Consider the following 16,256-nt stretch of genomic DNA (forward strand, 5'->3'; position numbering starts at 1 on the left):
AATTACATGTTAACTAATTGTATTTTTCCTTCTTTTCAGGTTTGCATCCGTTTTGTCGAAATTTCCAACTCGTGGAGCGGCGTCATCCGGTTCGGGTTCACATCTCACGACCCCACATCCCTCGCACACGCTCTACCCAAGTACGCCTGCCCAGATCTAACCAACAAACCCGGAAACTGGGCTAAAGCTCTCGGAGAAAGATTTTGCGAGAAGGATAATATATTGTACTACTATGTCAATTCCGCTGGCGACGTCCACTTTGGTGTCAACGGTGAAGACAAGGGTTTATTCTTCTCGGGAGTCGACACGAGGAATCCACTTTGGGCGCTCGTCGACGTGTACGGCAACTGTACGGCCATCCAATTCGCCGATCCTAGGGCACCGCCACATCAGATAAGGAGATGCCCGCCGAGCCCGGTCGACGAGGAAAGATTGGCGGGAAGTATGCGAGCTCTAGCGGTCGAGGAGCCGCTCCCACCACCTAGATATCAAAATCCCCTAGTCCCCTTGAGTCTCCACCGGACGAAAGGAAGGAACGTTCAGTTCGTTACCGATAGAGGCGTGGCTGCGAGGATAGAAGCAGAATTTTGTCAAGGATACGTATTCACAGCCCGTCCGATGCGCCCGGGGCAGACCATCGTCGTCCAGATTCTCTCTACGGAAGCAGCGTACGCAGGAAGTTTGGCGATCGGTCTGACGTCGTGCGATCCGGCCACTCTGACGCCCTGCGATTTGCCCGACGACGCCGAGCAACTATTAGATCGGCCGGAGTACTGGGTGGTGAGGCGGGACGCCGCAAACGGTCTCCGCAGGGGCGACGAACTGGCGGTGACCTTGACTTTAGACGGCGAGGTTCGCGTCAGCCGAAACGGCTCAAACCCAGTGACGGTCATGCACGTCGACCACACTTTGCGACTATGGGCGTTCGTCGATATTTATGGAGCAACCCAAAAAGTGAGAATGTTAAGTTCTCAGGCGGTGCAAGCGCAGACGCCGCCTCAGCAACTGAGAGTACTAGCCGGCTCGGCTGCCCCGATAGCTACCACCAGCGGCGGCACTGTACTAGTAGTCAGTCTTCCTCCACAAAATGGCAATCAGAACGCTACCAATCACCAGCAAGGGCTGACATTAGCGAGCGCACATTATATAGAGGTGAGGATCGTTCACTTGTCACTAACTTTCAATTTGCATACTGATAAAAAATAAAGGCGACGGCGACTGAGCGACATTAACAAAACATATTAATGTATTTTTTTCTTTGCAGCCTATCCAAAGATCGTCCCAACTGTGCATCCAGCAGATACCGGCTCCGGCGGCCTGCTCCTCGATGCAACAGTATCCCCGCCCCCGACCACCTCTAGACGGTCAATGCTCGTCGACCAGCCAAAACAACTCCAACGAACAAATCCAACTGCCAAACGGACACGCCGAAGCCCTGCGTATGGACAGAATCGTGAACGGACCTTCCACGAGCCGCGCTCTCCCATCTACCTCACATCATCAACCTCTCTATTCGGTGATCGGGGAAGGAAACTTAACCGGAACGGAGTGCACGATCTGCTACGAGAACCCAATAGATAGTGTGCTGTACATGTGCGGGCACATGTGCATGTGCTATCGGTGCGCCGTCCAGCAGTGGAGGGGCAAGGGCGGCGGCCAGTGCCCCCTGTGCAGGGCGCAGATCAAGGACGTAATTCGTACCTACAAGTCCTGATGTGCTTAATATAGATAAGATTTATAACCACGCGACGGGCGATGATCGCATGTTATACTGGTGCTGTCACTATGATATTGAGTTATTGGCGAGTCGAGTCGACGGTCAGCGCTCAGCACTCAGCAGTCAGCAGCCATATAGGTTCGACGGCTATTGTAGCTCTCGTAGAGATTTGTTTGACGGTTAAAAAACATACGCGGAAATGCCAAAAGAATATATTTGAATACGACTTTAACGATATTTATGCCTAGTTTAGTTATTGTATATATTTTATTGGATAACAAACACTTAAGTAGGTATTCTCTTTTTGATATTCTACTTATATTCAGTAGCATAAAGTTAATTTTATGAGCAATAGCTTCTGAATTCTATAAAACTTATTTATTTAGAAGTATTTAAGGGATTTATTTAGGTGTCAATTTGTAATGTATAGAAAATGCTCGATAGATGAAACTTATTTCTATTCTGTGTATATGAAGCTTGACATTCGATTAGGTTCATATTTATTTTGGACTAATTTTTATATGGTATAATCTTGTAGTTATATAATGTAAGAGTGTATTCTACGATGGTTCTATCCATTCATTGAGTAGGAATACCCAACAAACTGCGCCTGACTTGTTCAAATCTTATATTCACTTTATTGTTTTCTGACATGATATGGCGTCGGCATTCAAATCCCGAATATATTTTATTGGAGAGTTGGATTCAGTGTGGTTATTATATCTGAGGCTATAGGAATTTCTGTATACAAGTTAGTTATGCTAGGTATTTTAACTAAGATAGGGTTCCTAAGGTAGTCTAGGCTGCAAATAATATCCATACGTCCACATTTTTGGTGATAGATATAATGCATTTAATAAAATAATCATATCATAATTTTAAAATGCTACCAGTTCCTAAAGCATTTTTCGGTTACGAATAAATTGGCCAAAACCCAAACGTCAGTAATTTATTTCCATTTATATTATTTATATTTTTTGTTTGTAGCACTAGAATACGATATTATTAAATATCATTTTTGAGCGGTTGGTTATAAATGGAATATTTAACTAAATTAGCCCATATACATAACGCTATGGCGCTACGTTAAATATAAGTGCATTTTAAATCAACCCTCACAGTAAAACTTCTCTTTGAAACCATTCCCTTCCCAGCCGGTTGCTCAAGTTTTCATAATCATAACATTCTTTTTTTTTTTGTTAAGTTTGTAGTAGACATTGATTCTTGAGCCACCATTTTAATTATTATGATTCAAATGCATTTTATATTTAATCATTCCTGTATATATTTAAGTTAATTACCATTTTTGTACCAAATTTTGCAGCCAGTTTTTTGACCATTGAAAAATATTTAAAAACTGTCTTATTGACTACAGTAGTTCATTAGATTTTTTGTGTTGTTCTTGTTAGTCCTTACCTACTAATGCCCAACATTTTTTTTTGCATCAATTTTTTTATAAAAAATTACTAAGACTGGGTTGCACCAGAGGCGTGGGTAAAGTTAAAGTTAAATATGGCGTCCAAACACCCCATATTCTCATACGACATCTGTCAATTTTTCCGGTTATAGTTAAGGTTAAAGTTAGTTGGTGCAATCCAGTCTAAACTGAAAATACGAAATAATAATGTAATGTACTTATATCTTTTTATTTTAATTCACATCACACATCTACTTTAAATATCATATTACTGCCATGAGTGTTGAGCATTTTTAGGGACTGGAGACTTCTACTGCAGTCTATAAGAAGTTAAGTCTGACATGTTTAAATTTAAGTTTTTGTCTGTATTTCTAGTAACGTATTTATTTTTGTATTAAGAAAAGAATTATACCAAAAGTTTGACCAGTTTAGCGCCAAATCTTATTATGTACATAGGGAAAATATTCATACCTACATGTTTAAGACTTCGATAGATAGTAATAAAACAATTGACATATTAATATCTCCATAACAAAGCGAAAAAATGAGAAACTCAATAATTGACTTGTGTTTAGTGACTGCATGATTTGATCCATAGAAATTATATTGTATGTTATAATGGAATTACCTTGTTTTGAACATGTATTGATAATAAGAAATTGTGATATAATTTTTGCGACATTTGTTTTCGGTCCTGTCCTCAGAGGTCCTGTCGGTTGGTTGTACAGCATTGTCATCTAGTCGTTAGTAATTTATTTTTTTTAATTTCCTTTGATATCGATGTTGGAGTTTAGATTAAGTTTTCAATTAAAAAATGGTTATTTAACACATTTGTTTCATTTATCTATTTTATTTTAATAACTAAATGATACCATATTTAGACTACTATAGCTTTTTTGAAGCATTAAACTATTTCTCAAAAAAGATAGGTAACTAGAGCATTTAATAAGGTGTCACTTAAAAATTATTATATTCTAGCATTCTCTCTAACACGTATTATAGATAAAACTTGGATAAAACAGAACAAAATATACTAAATAAATAATAGTCAAGGTGCGCTGTCTTTGTGTTTTGGAAAAGTCCCATGATCAGTTTTTTCATGACAGGACTTTTACAATATGCCAGGCAAAGACAAATCACTGTGTAATATCCATACATACTTCCATGCTGATATTATAAATGCGAGTGTGTATGTCTGTCTGTTACCTCTACACGTCTAAATTGTTGAACTGGTTTTGTATGGACATACCATAAAAGTAATATTATATACCTTTCCACTAGGTAACTACTTGGAAATAATATTATTAACCCTAGAACCGTACCCATCTTAAACTTTATCTAACGGTACCCTGGGGTACTAGTGCACCCCAACAATAATAACACATTTTTAAAAAGATATTAAAGATTTTATTATTAAATCAACTTACATAGACTTTTTAACAATAACCTCAGTCTTTCTAAACATAATTAAATCGCATTAATTAGGTACTATAAAACAATTTTTGCATATTTTGTTCTCGTGAACAGTATAAATGAAAGTTTTGCACGTCTCACATTGCGTACGTGATTTGCGGTCTTTGGACCTCGGGAAGAAAAAACACCTTTTGAAATTAGGAGAAGCTATAGAAGGCGTTGGTCGTTTTTTCCCCAGTATATAACCAATACTTATTTGTAGGGACGTTGGCAAAGTTCGGTATTAAAATCTGTCTTCTAGGTACGGTTTTATGAGATCAAAGCGAGAGTCTTCAGGCAATTATCAGCAGCATCTGAATAGAATGTAACAGTATCATAGAATTGATCCCCACAATATTTAGTATTCCATAGAACACACAGAGGCTCCAGCGGCGAGTTTTGCGCGACACACTGTAAGTATTACAAAGCTATCCATGCCATACACATTTTTCGCAGCTTTTTTGTTTTTTTTCTACCTCTACCACGTACTATATCAGGAACGCTGAGGACAGTGACTGGTTACGCATTAGAACTGAACTGCAAAGATACATTATCTTCTATTTCTTCGTCTGAATCAGGAGGTGACTCTACTTCTAAAGACTCTGAGAAAAAATTATGTCATCGTGAAAATCTTGGATAACTTTATCCAGCTCTTCATCAGATGCCTCACCTAAAAACAGATCTTCACCATCTTCCGATTCCAGAAGAATATTCTCTATTTAATTTTTAACTCAAATTACGTCTAGACGCTATCTGAAAAAAATAAAATAAGTTAGGAGTGTGTAAACAATCCTATAATTCCATCAAAAATAAATAAACTCACAATAAAAAAACTGATTGACCGATCTCGATAAATTTTATGTCAGTTTCATCAAATTCATGCCCACAAATAACAAAAAAAAAAACAACAAAACGATGAAAATGCTCAAACAATAATACATACGTTTAAAGTACCCTGGGGTACTGCAGTACCACAAGCAATGTACCGCTTCCACTTGCAAGCAAGAACTTCGCCAGACTGAGGTATCAGCGCATCACCCCGTCCCACGTAAATACACGGACGCGCGAAACAAACCGTCGAAGAGTAAAAAAAATATAACGATATTTTTGTTAATTTTTTAATTTGTACCCCAGGGTACGGTTCTAGGGTTAATCAACCACCATAATCCTTCCTTCAAGCGATCCGCTTACTTGTTTGCAAATTGCAATGCTAAAAACTATGATTCTAATGAAAGTAAAAAATCCATATTAATTATTACTTAAGTAATTATGTTTATTACAGCCTGTTTCTTCAGAAATATCTTGAGCCTATACGCCATAACGACCGCGACATTTTTTAGTTTTAAGTAGGTAAGTATTAAATTTAATTTTTACAAAATCACTACATGAACATAAAATTAAGGAAAAAAACTCAAGGAAATTAAAAATTAGCCATTGTATGTCTTTATTGCGGCGGCGCGCGGAGTTATGTTGATGGCCCCTTTGCCGTCCAACAAAACTTTGTTTTATGCATGTTTTTGTTTACTTACATAATACTTAATATAAATTAATTATTAGAGGGGTTGTCGCAAGGTTGTCGAATGTCGCGGTCGGAGTAAAATAAATTTTGCATTAATTTTTACGTAGCTTGAATGAATATCATGTACTTACCTCTTTCACTTTTCATACCAACGAAAGCGAAGACATGACATTTTAACAAGCTGTTAACACTAACAGACGTTGGTGAAAATGGGCTTCAATTTCATTGGTGAATATTAGATACAACTATAGACACAGTATAGCAATATATTATAATTGTCCAGGCCCTATGCGGGCGCCAGACATGTGATCAAATACGCAAATTCGCCAAGTGTGGCACTGACATTTGCCTATTTGTGCAAAGTTATTGCTGGCATTTTCCTATTTGTGCAAAGTTTGCTCAAACTTTGAAGCCCATGTCTGGCGCCGGCTTTACAGTTAACGAAACGCCTTTGAGTTTGATGTCGCACGATGCCGCCACCGATATTATAAGTATATTATGGTAGGTACCGAGCAGATATGCCAGGGTTGCCACGGAACGGGAAATAAAATAAAAATAAAATATTGTGCTTGTAATGCAAATGTTATCATTTAATCTGTTTAATCAGCCTGTTATATTTACATATCATGTCGTACTGTCAGATATTTACGTGAAACTTTATTTTTAGATGATTTTAGTTCTCTATTTAAAAATTTAATTAATAATATTTAAAATTATAAACAACTCTGTCTACAACTAAAAAGATATTTTAGAAACTTTAATATTTTTTCAATTTTCGCAAATATAATAATATTCTTTTTACTTTTTGTAGTTTGGCAGTAGATCTAAACTCTTTTGTATAATGTTAAGTCACTTTTAAAAAGTATATCAATCAATTAATGTTTTTTTTATGCTTGCAACATTTTCAAAGCGTCGAAATGAATGAGAGACGGGGTATCCTCTTGTTATTATTTAACTTATAACCTTTTATTCAAGAATTTGCTTTTATTTCGTCTCAAAAATAATTTAAATAAGTTAAAATTTAAATATATGAACAGTTTGTGGACGTATACAAGTTAAACGAAGGCGTTCCGGTCTTCCAAGGTTGGTACTTAATTCAAAACAATACAAATTGTAAAGAAATTTAGATCAGTCAATGTACTTTACGTGAGTTTTTATTAGCATGTGCTGTTATTTTCACGAGAGTTTAATTATGTTTGGTTCTCTTATAAAACGCCATTTTGTAACTGCATCATATTTTATTATAAAAAGACGCGTAATATCGCTCGATTTAGTGTCGTAGAAGGATTACTATTATAGATTTGTGAGCTGTAAACTAATGAACGGTACGCAATGTACTTCAGAATGTCTAACTGTACTTTCTTAAACTATTAGTCATAGTTTTTTATACAATGAGCTTTAATTCGTACAGAATAATGTATATTCATTCATTGATTTTATGTTGCAATATTCTTTTTTAACTGTGTAAGCAATTATTTAAAAAGGGAATCTTTTAATAATTTTTATGATTTTCAGCAAACCTTTCACTACCTTCCAAAACTAATAATGATGTGTTGGTGTATTATTTCTAAATTATTACTTGTTTAGTCAAAATTTCATAGCTAATGTGCATACTGTTATACAGTGTGTTACGGCTGTTCCCAATATTCAATCTATCTCTGGTTTGACATACAACCGATCGCAGCTAGCATTGAATTGACATAAAATATATGTCTCTAATGTCTAATGTGAGCTATTCCTATCTCTAGTAGGGCAAGACCAGAGATAGTTAGGATCGGCAATTTGTATGGGTATAAAGATGAATTTTTTTGAGTTCCCAGCATTGTTCTCATTGAAAAAGTTGTTCATTTTGACGGGCTCATTTGATGGTTTCAAGGATAACGGTGTTTACACTAACATCTTGTATACATATTATATCTACTAAATTACAAAGTAAAATCTCAGTGCATCTACTTTTAATAGGCAAATTTATCTTTACAAATAAAATTCTTAATTTGTTCCCATAATATAGAACAGGGGTCACCAATTAGTTTCGCTCGGGGTACATTTTAAGAAAAGAAATTACCTTTTCGGTCTGCACAATATTTTATGATAAAAAAAATAATGTATTTATTTACATATTAATGAAAATTGTTTGGAGTGAAATTGGTGCAAACTATTGACATTAAATCCTGGAGATGTTCATCAGTAAGTCAAGACCGAAATTTATTTTTAAAGTCCACCTTCGAAAATGCTTGGTCGGCATACAATGGGTCGGCGGCGGTCCGGAAGTGGACCGCGGTCCGCCATTTGGTGACCCCTGATATAGAAGCATCCTTATTCTTTTTTTATATATTTTGTTTTACCAGTATATCTTAAAACACCCATAATATTGCTTTGTGTTATCAGTGTAATGTTGTACAATCTATAAGTTATTAATATCATTCTCATAAGACATAACATACTAATTTTTTACCTTGAAACTTTATAATCCTATTATAATGTAATTTTTCATTTTTAAACAATGTTTATTATAAAATTTTAAAAAAGTTTACCAAATTATTTAAATGCACATTGTTCATTATATTTCAGATGTTTTGCATCCAGGAAGCGGAGCCTCCACATTCAAATTCACTGATGGAGAAGGACCCGCTGTGCACAGCTCAGTCGGAATCGAGTGACGACGAACCAAATGCCAAAAGACTGAAATATACCAGCGATCTTAACCTACAAGTCTACCAGATCCCTGCATTCAACACACCCAAGTCCCTCAGCATATTCCCCTCCTCCTCAACGCTGCCAAAGTTTGTCAACAACCCACTCAACTTAGCGAACCCTTTAGCTCTAGCGGCGAGTAACCTAAACACAAATAATGTGGTAAAGACTTTACACAGCAGATACTCTCTGCCGGCAAAACTATCCATCACGCCTGTCACCAAAGCCACCAACGACGGTGAAGTCGTTAGATATAAGAAGAATGGGGAGATAGCTAAGAAGAGAGGCCCACCCAAGGGATATAAACGGAAACCCAAGGATTTATCTCAAAGTTTCTCCAATGGAGCATTGTTGCAGGTTCATTTCACTTTCTTATTATTTTTTATACATTGTAATCGTTACACTACACTTAAAATTGTTGACGCCCTCTGTGGCTCAGTTGGTGAGCATGGTGGTAGCTCAAACCGGGGGTCGCGGGTTCGAATCCCGCCGACGGAACAAAAAGTTTTCAAAGTTACTGTGTCATGGGATATGTATTAAATATGTGTATCATATAATAAAAATTTTAAATATATGTATAAAAGAATTAAATTTATTTCCGTTGTCTTGTTCATGTGGTGTGATTGTGAAGCATCCATAGATTTAAAAAAAAATGTATATTTTGATTGTATATTTTTATTGAATTGGCTGGATTAATTTTGGTTAAACTTAAATTATTAAGTAGATTATCTACTTAATATCTGTACTAAGGTTTAGCAAAATTAAATTATTATCAGGTTTGCGAAGATTTGAGTTTATTACCATATTGTTCACCATAGTATTGGCAGCATGTGGATCCTTATTTAATTTATTATTATCAAACTAACTGGGAGACTGTATTATCGTACGTAATTTCCAGGGCTGGATCTACCATATTATGGCTATTTGGGCTTAAGCCCAGGGCCCCATGAGTTCAAGGGCCTCCGCCCCCCAGCTAAGTCAAGTCAAAAATAGACAATAATGTGAAAGAATTCATAATTTTATTAAATTTTTGTTGGTATCCCTGAGAATCCTATGATCAAGGTTTATTATACAATTTAGGTGTTGGTACTACGAACTGACAGTTAAAATGTTGTCCCTAAATAGTTTCAGCCCAGGGCCTCGTAAGCTCACAGTCCAGCCCTGGTGATGTCCTTCTTTTTCTAGATTGAAAAAAAACTAACTAGGACTAAGTATATGCTTATGTTACAGGCACAGAATGCAATACTGACCAGTTTGCTGGTGGCCAACAACACATCCCTCTCTCAAGTGATCAGTGTACCAAAACCACCTGAACCAGTACCCAAATATGAAGTCAAATTGCCATCAGGTAAATAATCCTGTTGAAAATCAAGGAACATAACAATGTATTGCAATTTGCAAAACTTGTAGTATATGCTCTATGTATTCAGAATAATAATTTATTTTATTTATGTGGGACTAGGGCTGCCATCCGTCCGGGTTTCCCTGGATTTGTCCTAGTTTGAAATTGTCAGGGGACCATCCGGGCGGGATTTTTAAAAGTGTCCGGGTAAATCCGGACACTTTTGTTGAGAGAAATTTAACTTTTTACTCATGTAGCAAGAAATGAAAGATAAAAAGTCGATAAGCATACATACAGTTTCTTTTCTGATCAAAATCAAGTATGATTTCAAGGACTCCAGTTAATCAGATTTTTACAAATTGTTGGAAAAGAAAGACGTTTTAGCACAAAGCAAGATGTAATCGTAAAATATACCTTTTAAGAGGTGTCCGGGGAAATAACCATATTTCGGCCAAATGTCCGGGATTTTTGTCGTGCTTGACCGGCGACGGCAATTGAGGTGATGGCCCTATGTGGGGCCAAACTTTCCCATATCACATAAAAATTATTAAATTGATTTTTGTATATCATTATCATCATTAAACAAATTATTAACTGTTATGAGTACTTTGAATACCTATAAGTGCAAGGAAAAACGTAAAAAAAATCATTGCATTTTATTTATTTTTTTTACTTCTTAAGCCTAACAAAGAGAGCATAGGTCAGCTTGTTTGTTAAAATGTGAAGCAATGTTTTCCAGGAACTGAATTGGTTGAGCTGATGTTGGACCCCGAGGACTGGTTCCCCACGGAGCCCTACAAAATGGTGTTTAGCAGGAAAAAGAATCCCAAGTGGAAGAATTTTCCATACAGATGTGAACATTGTTTTAAAGTATGTGGATGGTGACTATTCTATTTTTTTTTAAATATGGTACAAAAGTTGACTCTGCTCAAGGTTTACAGAAAGACACCCTATTTTAATATTTTTCTTTGCAAAGTACTGATTACTACTTTAAAGTTACAATATGTACTAATTTATTGTTCAGGGCTACCGAGTGGCATCCACTTTGGTAACTCATGCTGCAGAACGACACGGTTCTGTTCCCAAAGACCTGGCGCTGCCATGCCCATGCTGTCCACACGTTTCCATCCGGAGAAAGCAGCACAAGAAACATCTGGAGACACACGAGGGCAAGAGGCATAGGATATTCTGCGTGTATTGTCTACCAGCAAGTGAGTATAAAAATAATATGCCAGAATTATAAATACTTACAAGACATACCTGGTACTTTCTACCTTAAATCAGGGCTTTCTCCGCCTTGTGTGCTAACCTGAAATTATACCTGTAGTATTTCAATCCCTTTTTTTTTTAAATGAAAATAAGGGGGCAAACGGGGCAAAATAAGGGGGGAAAATAACGAGCAAACGGGTCACCTGATGGAAAGCAACTTCCGTCGCCCATGGACACTCGCAGCATCAGAAGAGCTGCAGGTGCGTTGCCGGCCTTTTAAGAGAGAATAGGGAAGGGTAGAGAAGGGAAGGGAATAGAGGAGGGTAGGGAAGGGAAGGGAATAGGGTAGGGTAGGGAAAGGAATAGGGTAGGGGATTGGGCCTCCGGTAAACTCACTCACTCGGTGAAACACAGCACAAGCGCTGTTTCACGCCGGTTTTCTGTGACAACATGGTATTTCTCCGGTCGAGCCGGCCCATTCGTGCCGAAGTATGGCTCTCCCACGTATAAAATCCCCTTCAGGAATATTTTCATAAAAATTGAAGTTTGTATTATAAAGGAGATTTAGATGATACACTAAAATACAAGACAAGCAATTTAGGCTGAAACAGACAAAACACAAAGACTTTTTACGACCCCCATGTAATCACTGTTCACTCCATACCGTGAAAGTCCCGTTTTAGATGTACTATCAGAGAAGTTGATTCCAAGGTGGATGGGGCCCTATGTAGTTTGGTCGCGTTACGTCAAACTCAGTCTACACTCTACAGATTACAATTAACATTAAATTGACATGTTCCGACCAAATGACGTTGGTCTGTCAACTGCCTAGGAATCAATTTCCTCGATGGTACTTTTTGTAATACAAAATGTGTGTATTACAGGAGATGTTTCTGAGCCCTACGAGAAGGAATCGCTGAAGTATCCGTTCGACAAGTTCCCGCAGTTCTGGTACGCGTCGGAGGAGTCTTTGCGGCTGCACAAGAAGCGGAAACATCCCTACGCCGCCATGTTCAACAACAACTGGTTCGGCACGTGGGGTGACCTCGCTCCTAACAGCTAGGTGAGGCCATTAGTTTTTATTCCACTTGCAGACAGAAATTAAAATTTATCATTCATTATATAACTTGTTTTAAACATACTAAACTCGAGTTTAATTTAAAAATATTGAAACTTGACATTCAAAAATTAATTAACACTGGCAACACCTAATGGTACGGGAGTCCTAGAACAAAATTTTTTTTATTACTATCAAGCTAATTTTTTGTGAGTAGCTTCGTTTTGATAAGACGAACAACATTTTTATCTGCGAAAAATCTTGAAAGTGGTAGCTAACAGAAACAGAAAGTAGTAGCTAACAGAAAAAAATACTTGGACTTGGTGGTCTCTTAAATTATATAAATATTAACCTATCAATATACAAAAAATCTGCTTGTAGGGTTCAGTAGTCAACCAAGTTTTGTTGATTACAGAACCCTAAGAAGCAGATTTTTTGTATATTGATAGGTTATTAGTTATATAACATTGTCCTACAAATAAAATAGTCCATATTTTAGGACTATCAATTCAAAGTATGAAATCCTTTCTATCTCTGTTACTTACCACTTTCGAGATTTTACGCAAACAAAAATGTTGTTCGTCTTATCAAAATGAAGCTACTCACAAAAAATTAGCTTGATAGTAATAAAAAAATTGTTCTAGGGCTCCCGTACTATAATGTTTTCAGATAAAAAAAGTGTTCTAAAATTAAATGAAAATGAGAATATATTTTATTTATTAATAATTTCTTTCTGTTTGCAGATTCTATTAGAATAGAAGTTAAGTCCATAACTACAGTTTGGTACAAATTAAGCGGATAGAGTATGTACTTTCTCATATTTTGTAGTAACTTGTATATTGTAAGCTTTAACTTGTATCACCATATTGATAAAATATTATCTCGAGATGTGTATGTTCGAGAGACTAAAACGAAACGGCTTTTTGTAATACGTTAGGAAATTCGAAGCTGTAATTTGTGTAGGAATCGACTTGAAAATCGAGTGCGATTCGCTTCCCGATAGTGATCTTATATTTCGTGACATACTTTTAAAGTATTATCTTAGCAAATAATCACGAACCAGTGTTCAATATAAGGATATAGTAAAAAAATGTCGTCGCTATGTATGACGCGAATAAGTGTAATGTAGTATTCACAGTATAGTGAATAGTGATAGAGGTAGTGTTTATCTCGACGCGAGTGTCCTAAAGAGCCTTAGTACTTATGATTAGTGTTAGTGTTGCCATGTAGAGATCGAATAGGTTATTGTATATTTTTGGAAGAAATTAGACGAACGTGCCTTCGGAAATGCATTCCATATGACATTTTAAAATATCTCCGATGATTCTAGACCGTTGTGTTACCGCGATCCCACCTTCTATATTAAAATGTCATACTTATGCTTCGGTATTTCAAAAAGCTAAATAGTGTATATATGGTAGTGATAACAAATCATCAGTATTTTTGTATGAATTTATAGCGAACGTAGCTTTCGGTATTGTGTTAAGTAGACACTGGACACTGGACGGTGTTAGGTTATAGTGCAGCTCGAGCCCGGACGTACTGTAGAAACTATTTTCAACTTATGCAGCTTAATCCGTAATGTTTTATTATAAATTCATCTTTATACAATTATATTGATCTTTTGATCAATTTATAGTTAATCTTTTATTGTTTTATTTTAATGAGAAATGAAAATCAGTGACTTTAAGCAAAGGTTTTAAGCCTAGTTTTAGCTGTGATTTTAATGTTCGATGATTCATTTGCTTACATTTCTATCCCCTCGTGACGGGTCATAATTTTATATTCGATTTGTTTTTAACCTTTGTGTAATTTTTATTAATTTTACTTTACACTTTTACATTTTTTTATTTTACCACAATGGAGTTATGAAATCAATTGGACAGTCTTACATCGTTTATAATCGCATTTGACGCATTTATTGTACTTTTAGTTTGAAACTTATATCAGTATTACTTTGTAGTTAAGTTTTGTAAATAATTTCCCGTAGAACTATTAGTCGCCTTTTATAGTGCGCACGCATCGGACGAGCATATTAAAAGTTGTGCAATGGGGCCCCAAATATTTTTTCTGGGAGTAGCCCTCATTTTATTTATTTACCTTTAGGAAATTGCATATTTCATTCATTTAAACTGAGATGAACATAACTAAACGTTATCCATCTTTAAAACTAATTCATACAGCTCTACAAGGTTACAAAACCACAAGGTGCGTGGCCAAAATCGGACCGAATCCGCCATCTTGTAAAATGTTACAGAGGGGCAGCTATTTCACACGCACACCTTTCCTATCAAACTCATCCAACTTGGATGCAAGTCATCATACTTGGATGATCCAAGTATCATTTTGGTTTATGTCATTTTGCATGTCCAAAATGAAATCTGACGTGGTGTCATTTTGAGTGACAGTAATTTTTTATCTACGCCACTATGACAATGTCAGAGTGCCACATGATCCTTGTGTGTCTGTGATGTTTTCTCCAAGCAAAACACATTAGCATGTTAGTTTAAGTTAGTCAAATAGTTTTCTGTCACAAAATCGACGACGTGACGACAGAAATTATGTTCTACCGACCAAAGTAATGCACTGTGAAAAAATCTTGTACTTTAGATAAAACACGGTCGAAATATCTGTAGAGCTGAGCTGCGGGGTGACACCCGGAGTCGAAAACTTACCGGGCTGTTATTGGTCAACATTTAGCGTGGCGAGCGTTTATTGGCTATATAAAACTGTCGAAACCGTGACCCGAGTTTTATGTGATGTGGATCAAGCAGTGGCGTAACTATAAGATCCGGGGCCCGTGGTAAATTGATGGGGCTCTATCAGTAAAAATCTTCGCGGTAATAATAAAATGTATATTTTTTTTTGTACTTACGGCCTCTCGGGCCGGGGCCCTTTTGGGTTGGGCGTCCGTAGCATTTTGCCAGCCATGCCACCCTGTAGTTACGCCACTGGAATCGAGCCCTCGCCCACTGAATTAATATGCGTCCGCGAGAACGAGCGGCTCGGCCGCTACACCGCAGCGCGCAGGTCACAAGCAATAGTATGTAACCACTGACCTCTATAATACACTGGACAGGCTATGTTGTACAAAATGACAGCTATTTTTTGTACCGATTTGAAGTGCCACCGCCCCACCGGTGAGCGTAGTGTGAACTAATTACATAGCAAATTGCAACGGCCATTTGTTGCAATTTGCTATGTAATTAGTTACATAGCAAATTGCAAAAAAGTTGCAAAATAGGTAGTTCCAAATACATTCACTAATGCTTTCGCATAGCAATCAGCGCCAATATGGCGACTTTCAAATAGGAACATTTTATTGATAGCGATCGCCGGTCCAGTGTATTATAGAGGTCAGTGTATGTAACGAATTATTCAAATAGCGGCGCGGTCGCGCTGTTATTTACATACAATGGGTTGTGATCTCGCGGTGTCGGCGCCAAGCCGCGCGTTCGGGCGCAGCTGCAATCGGGTCTACAGTCTACACTACAGATATGTCGTCCGGGTGGTAGATACAAATTACAATGAATATTAGTGTAAGCTGTAATGTGTAAACACTGAACATAACTAAATACTCTCGTATACAACATGACGCTTTGTAATAATAAGAACAAATTATGTAAATAAATTTTTCACTTTTTTATGATGTGTTTTATTTGATTCAAAGTTTATTAAAATTTGTTTTTTTTATATAGCAACATTAACATAATATGCAGACATAACGCTGAGAAGAGATTGGTTTAATTTAAGTTTTACTATTTAAATTTTAAATTAAGTTTTACTTTTTTTTTTTTTCAAATAAAGTCGTCCTTAAACTTCTAAACAAAAATGTTGTTTAAAATAAGA

General features: G+C 36.7%; 2 protein-coding genes across 5 annotated transcripts in view; both read left to right on the forward strand.

The window, feature by feature from the left end:
- LOC121725733 (protein neuralized) overlaps positions 1 to 3,181 on the forward strand; it is a 57,204-nt gene extending 54,023 nt beyond the window's left edge. For all 3 annotated transcript variants that reach the window (XM_042112816.1, XM_042112814.1, XM_042112815.1), the window contains exons 3-4: positions 40 to 1,152; positions 1,265 to 3,181. In XM_042112816.1, the coding sequence (XP_041968750.1) occupies positions 40 to 1,152; positions 1,265 to 1,714 (1,563 nt within the window). In that variant the 3' untranslated portion in view covers positions 1,715 to 3,181. The remainder of the gene's footprint in view (positions 1 to 39; positions 1,153 to 1,264) is intronic.
- Positions 3,182 to 7,036: 3,855 nt separating this feature from the next.
- Positions 7,037 to 15,228, forward strand: LOC121725748. Of its 2 annotated transcripts, none has more exons than XM_042112840.1 (7): positions 7,037 to 7,188; positions 8,677 to 9,156; positions 10,030 to 10,147; positions 10,881 to 11,011; positions 11,166 to 11,352; positions 12,235 to 12,413; positions 13,151 to 15,228. In XM_042112840.1, the coding sequence occupies exons 2-6, from the start codon at positions 8,677 to 8,679 to the stop codon at positions 12,411 to 12,413; spliced, it is 1,095 nt and encodes a 364-aa protein (XP_041968774.1). In that variant the 5' UTR covers positions 7,037 to 7,188; the 3' UTR covers positions 13,151 to 15,228. The 2 variants fall into 2 exon arrangements, with proteins under 2 accessions (XP_041968774.1, XP_041968775.1); XM_042112841.1 differs by lacking the exon at positions 7,037 to 7,188 and adding an exon at positions 7,410 to 7,430.
- The last annotated feature ends 1,028 nt before the right edge of the window (positions 15,229 to 16,256 follow it).

Source organism: Aricia agestis, chromosome 3, assembly GCF_905147365.1.
Source record: "Aricia agestis chromosome 3, ilAriAges1.1, whole genome shotgun sequence".
Classification (NCBI taxonomy): domain Eukaryota; kingdom Metazoa; phylum Arthropoda; class Insecta; order Lepidoptera; family Lycaenidae; genus Aricia; species Aricia agestis.

Excerpts from the sequence above, each read along its gene's own strand:
- LOC121725748 (XM_042112840.1), top strand. The coding sequence starts at position 8,677 with ATGTTTTGCATCCAGGAAGCGGAGCCTCCACATTCAAATTCACTGATG. Across the intron at positions 11,012-11,165 it reads GATGTGAACATTGTTTTAAA|GGCTACCGAGTGGCATCCAC; the intron begins GTATGTGGATGG and ends TTTATTGTTCAG. Across the intron at positions 11,353-12,234 it reads CGTGTATTGTCTACCAGCAA|GAGATGTTTCTGAGCCCTAC; the intron begins GTGAGTATAAAA and ends TGTGTATTACAG.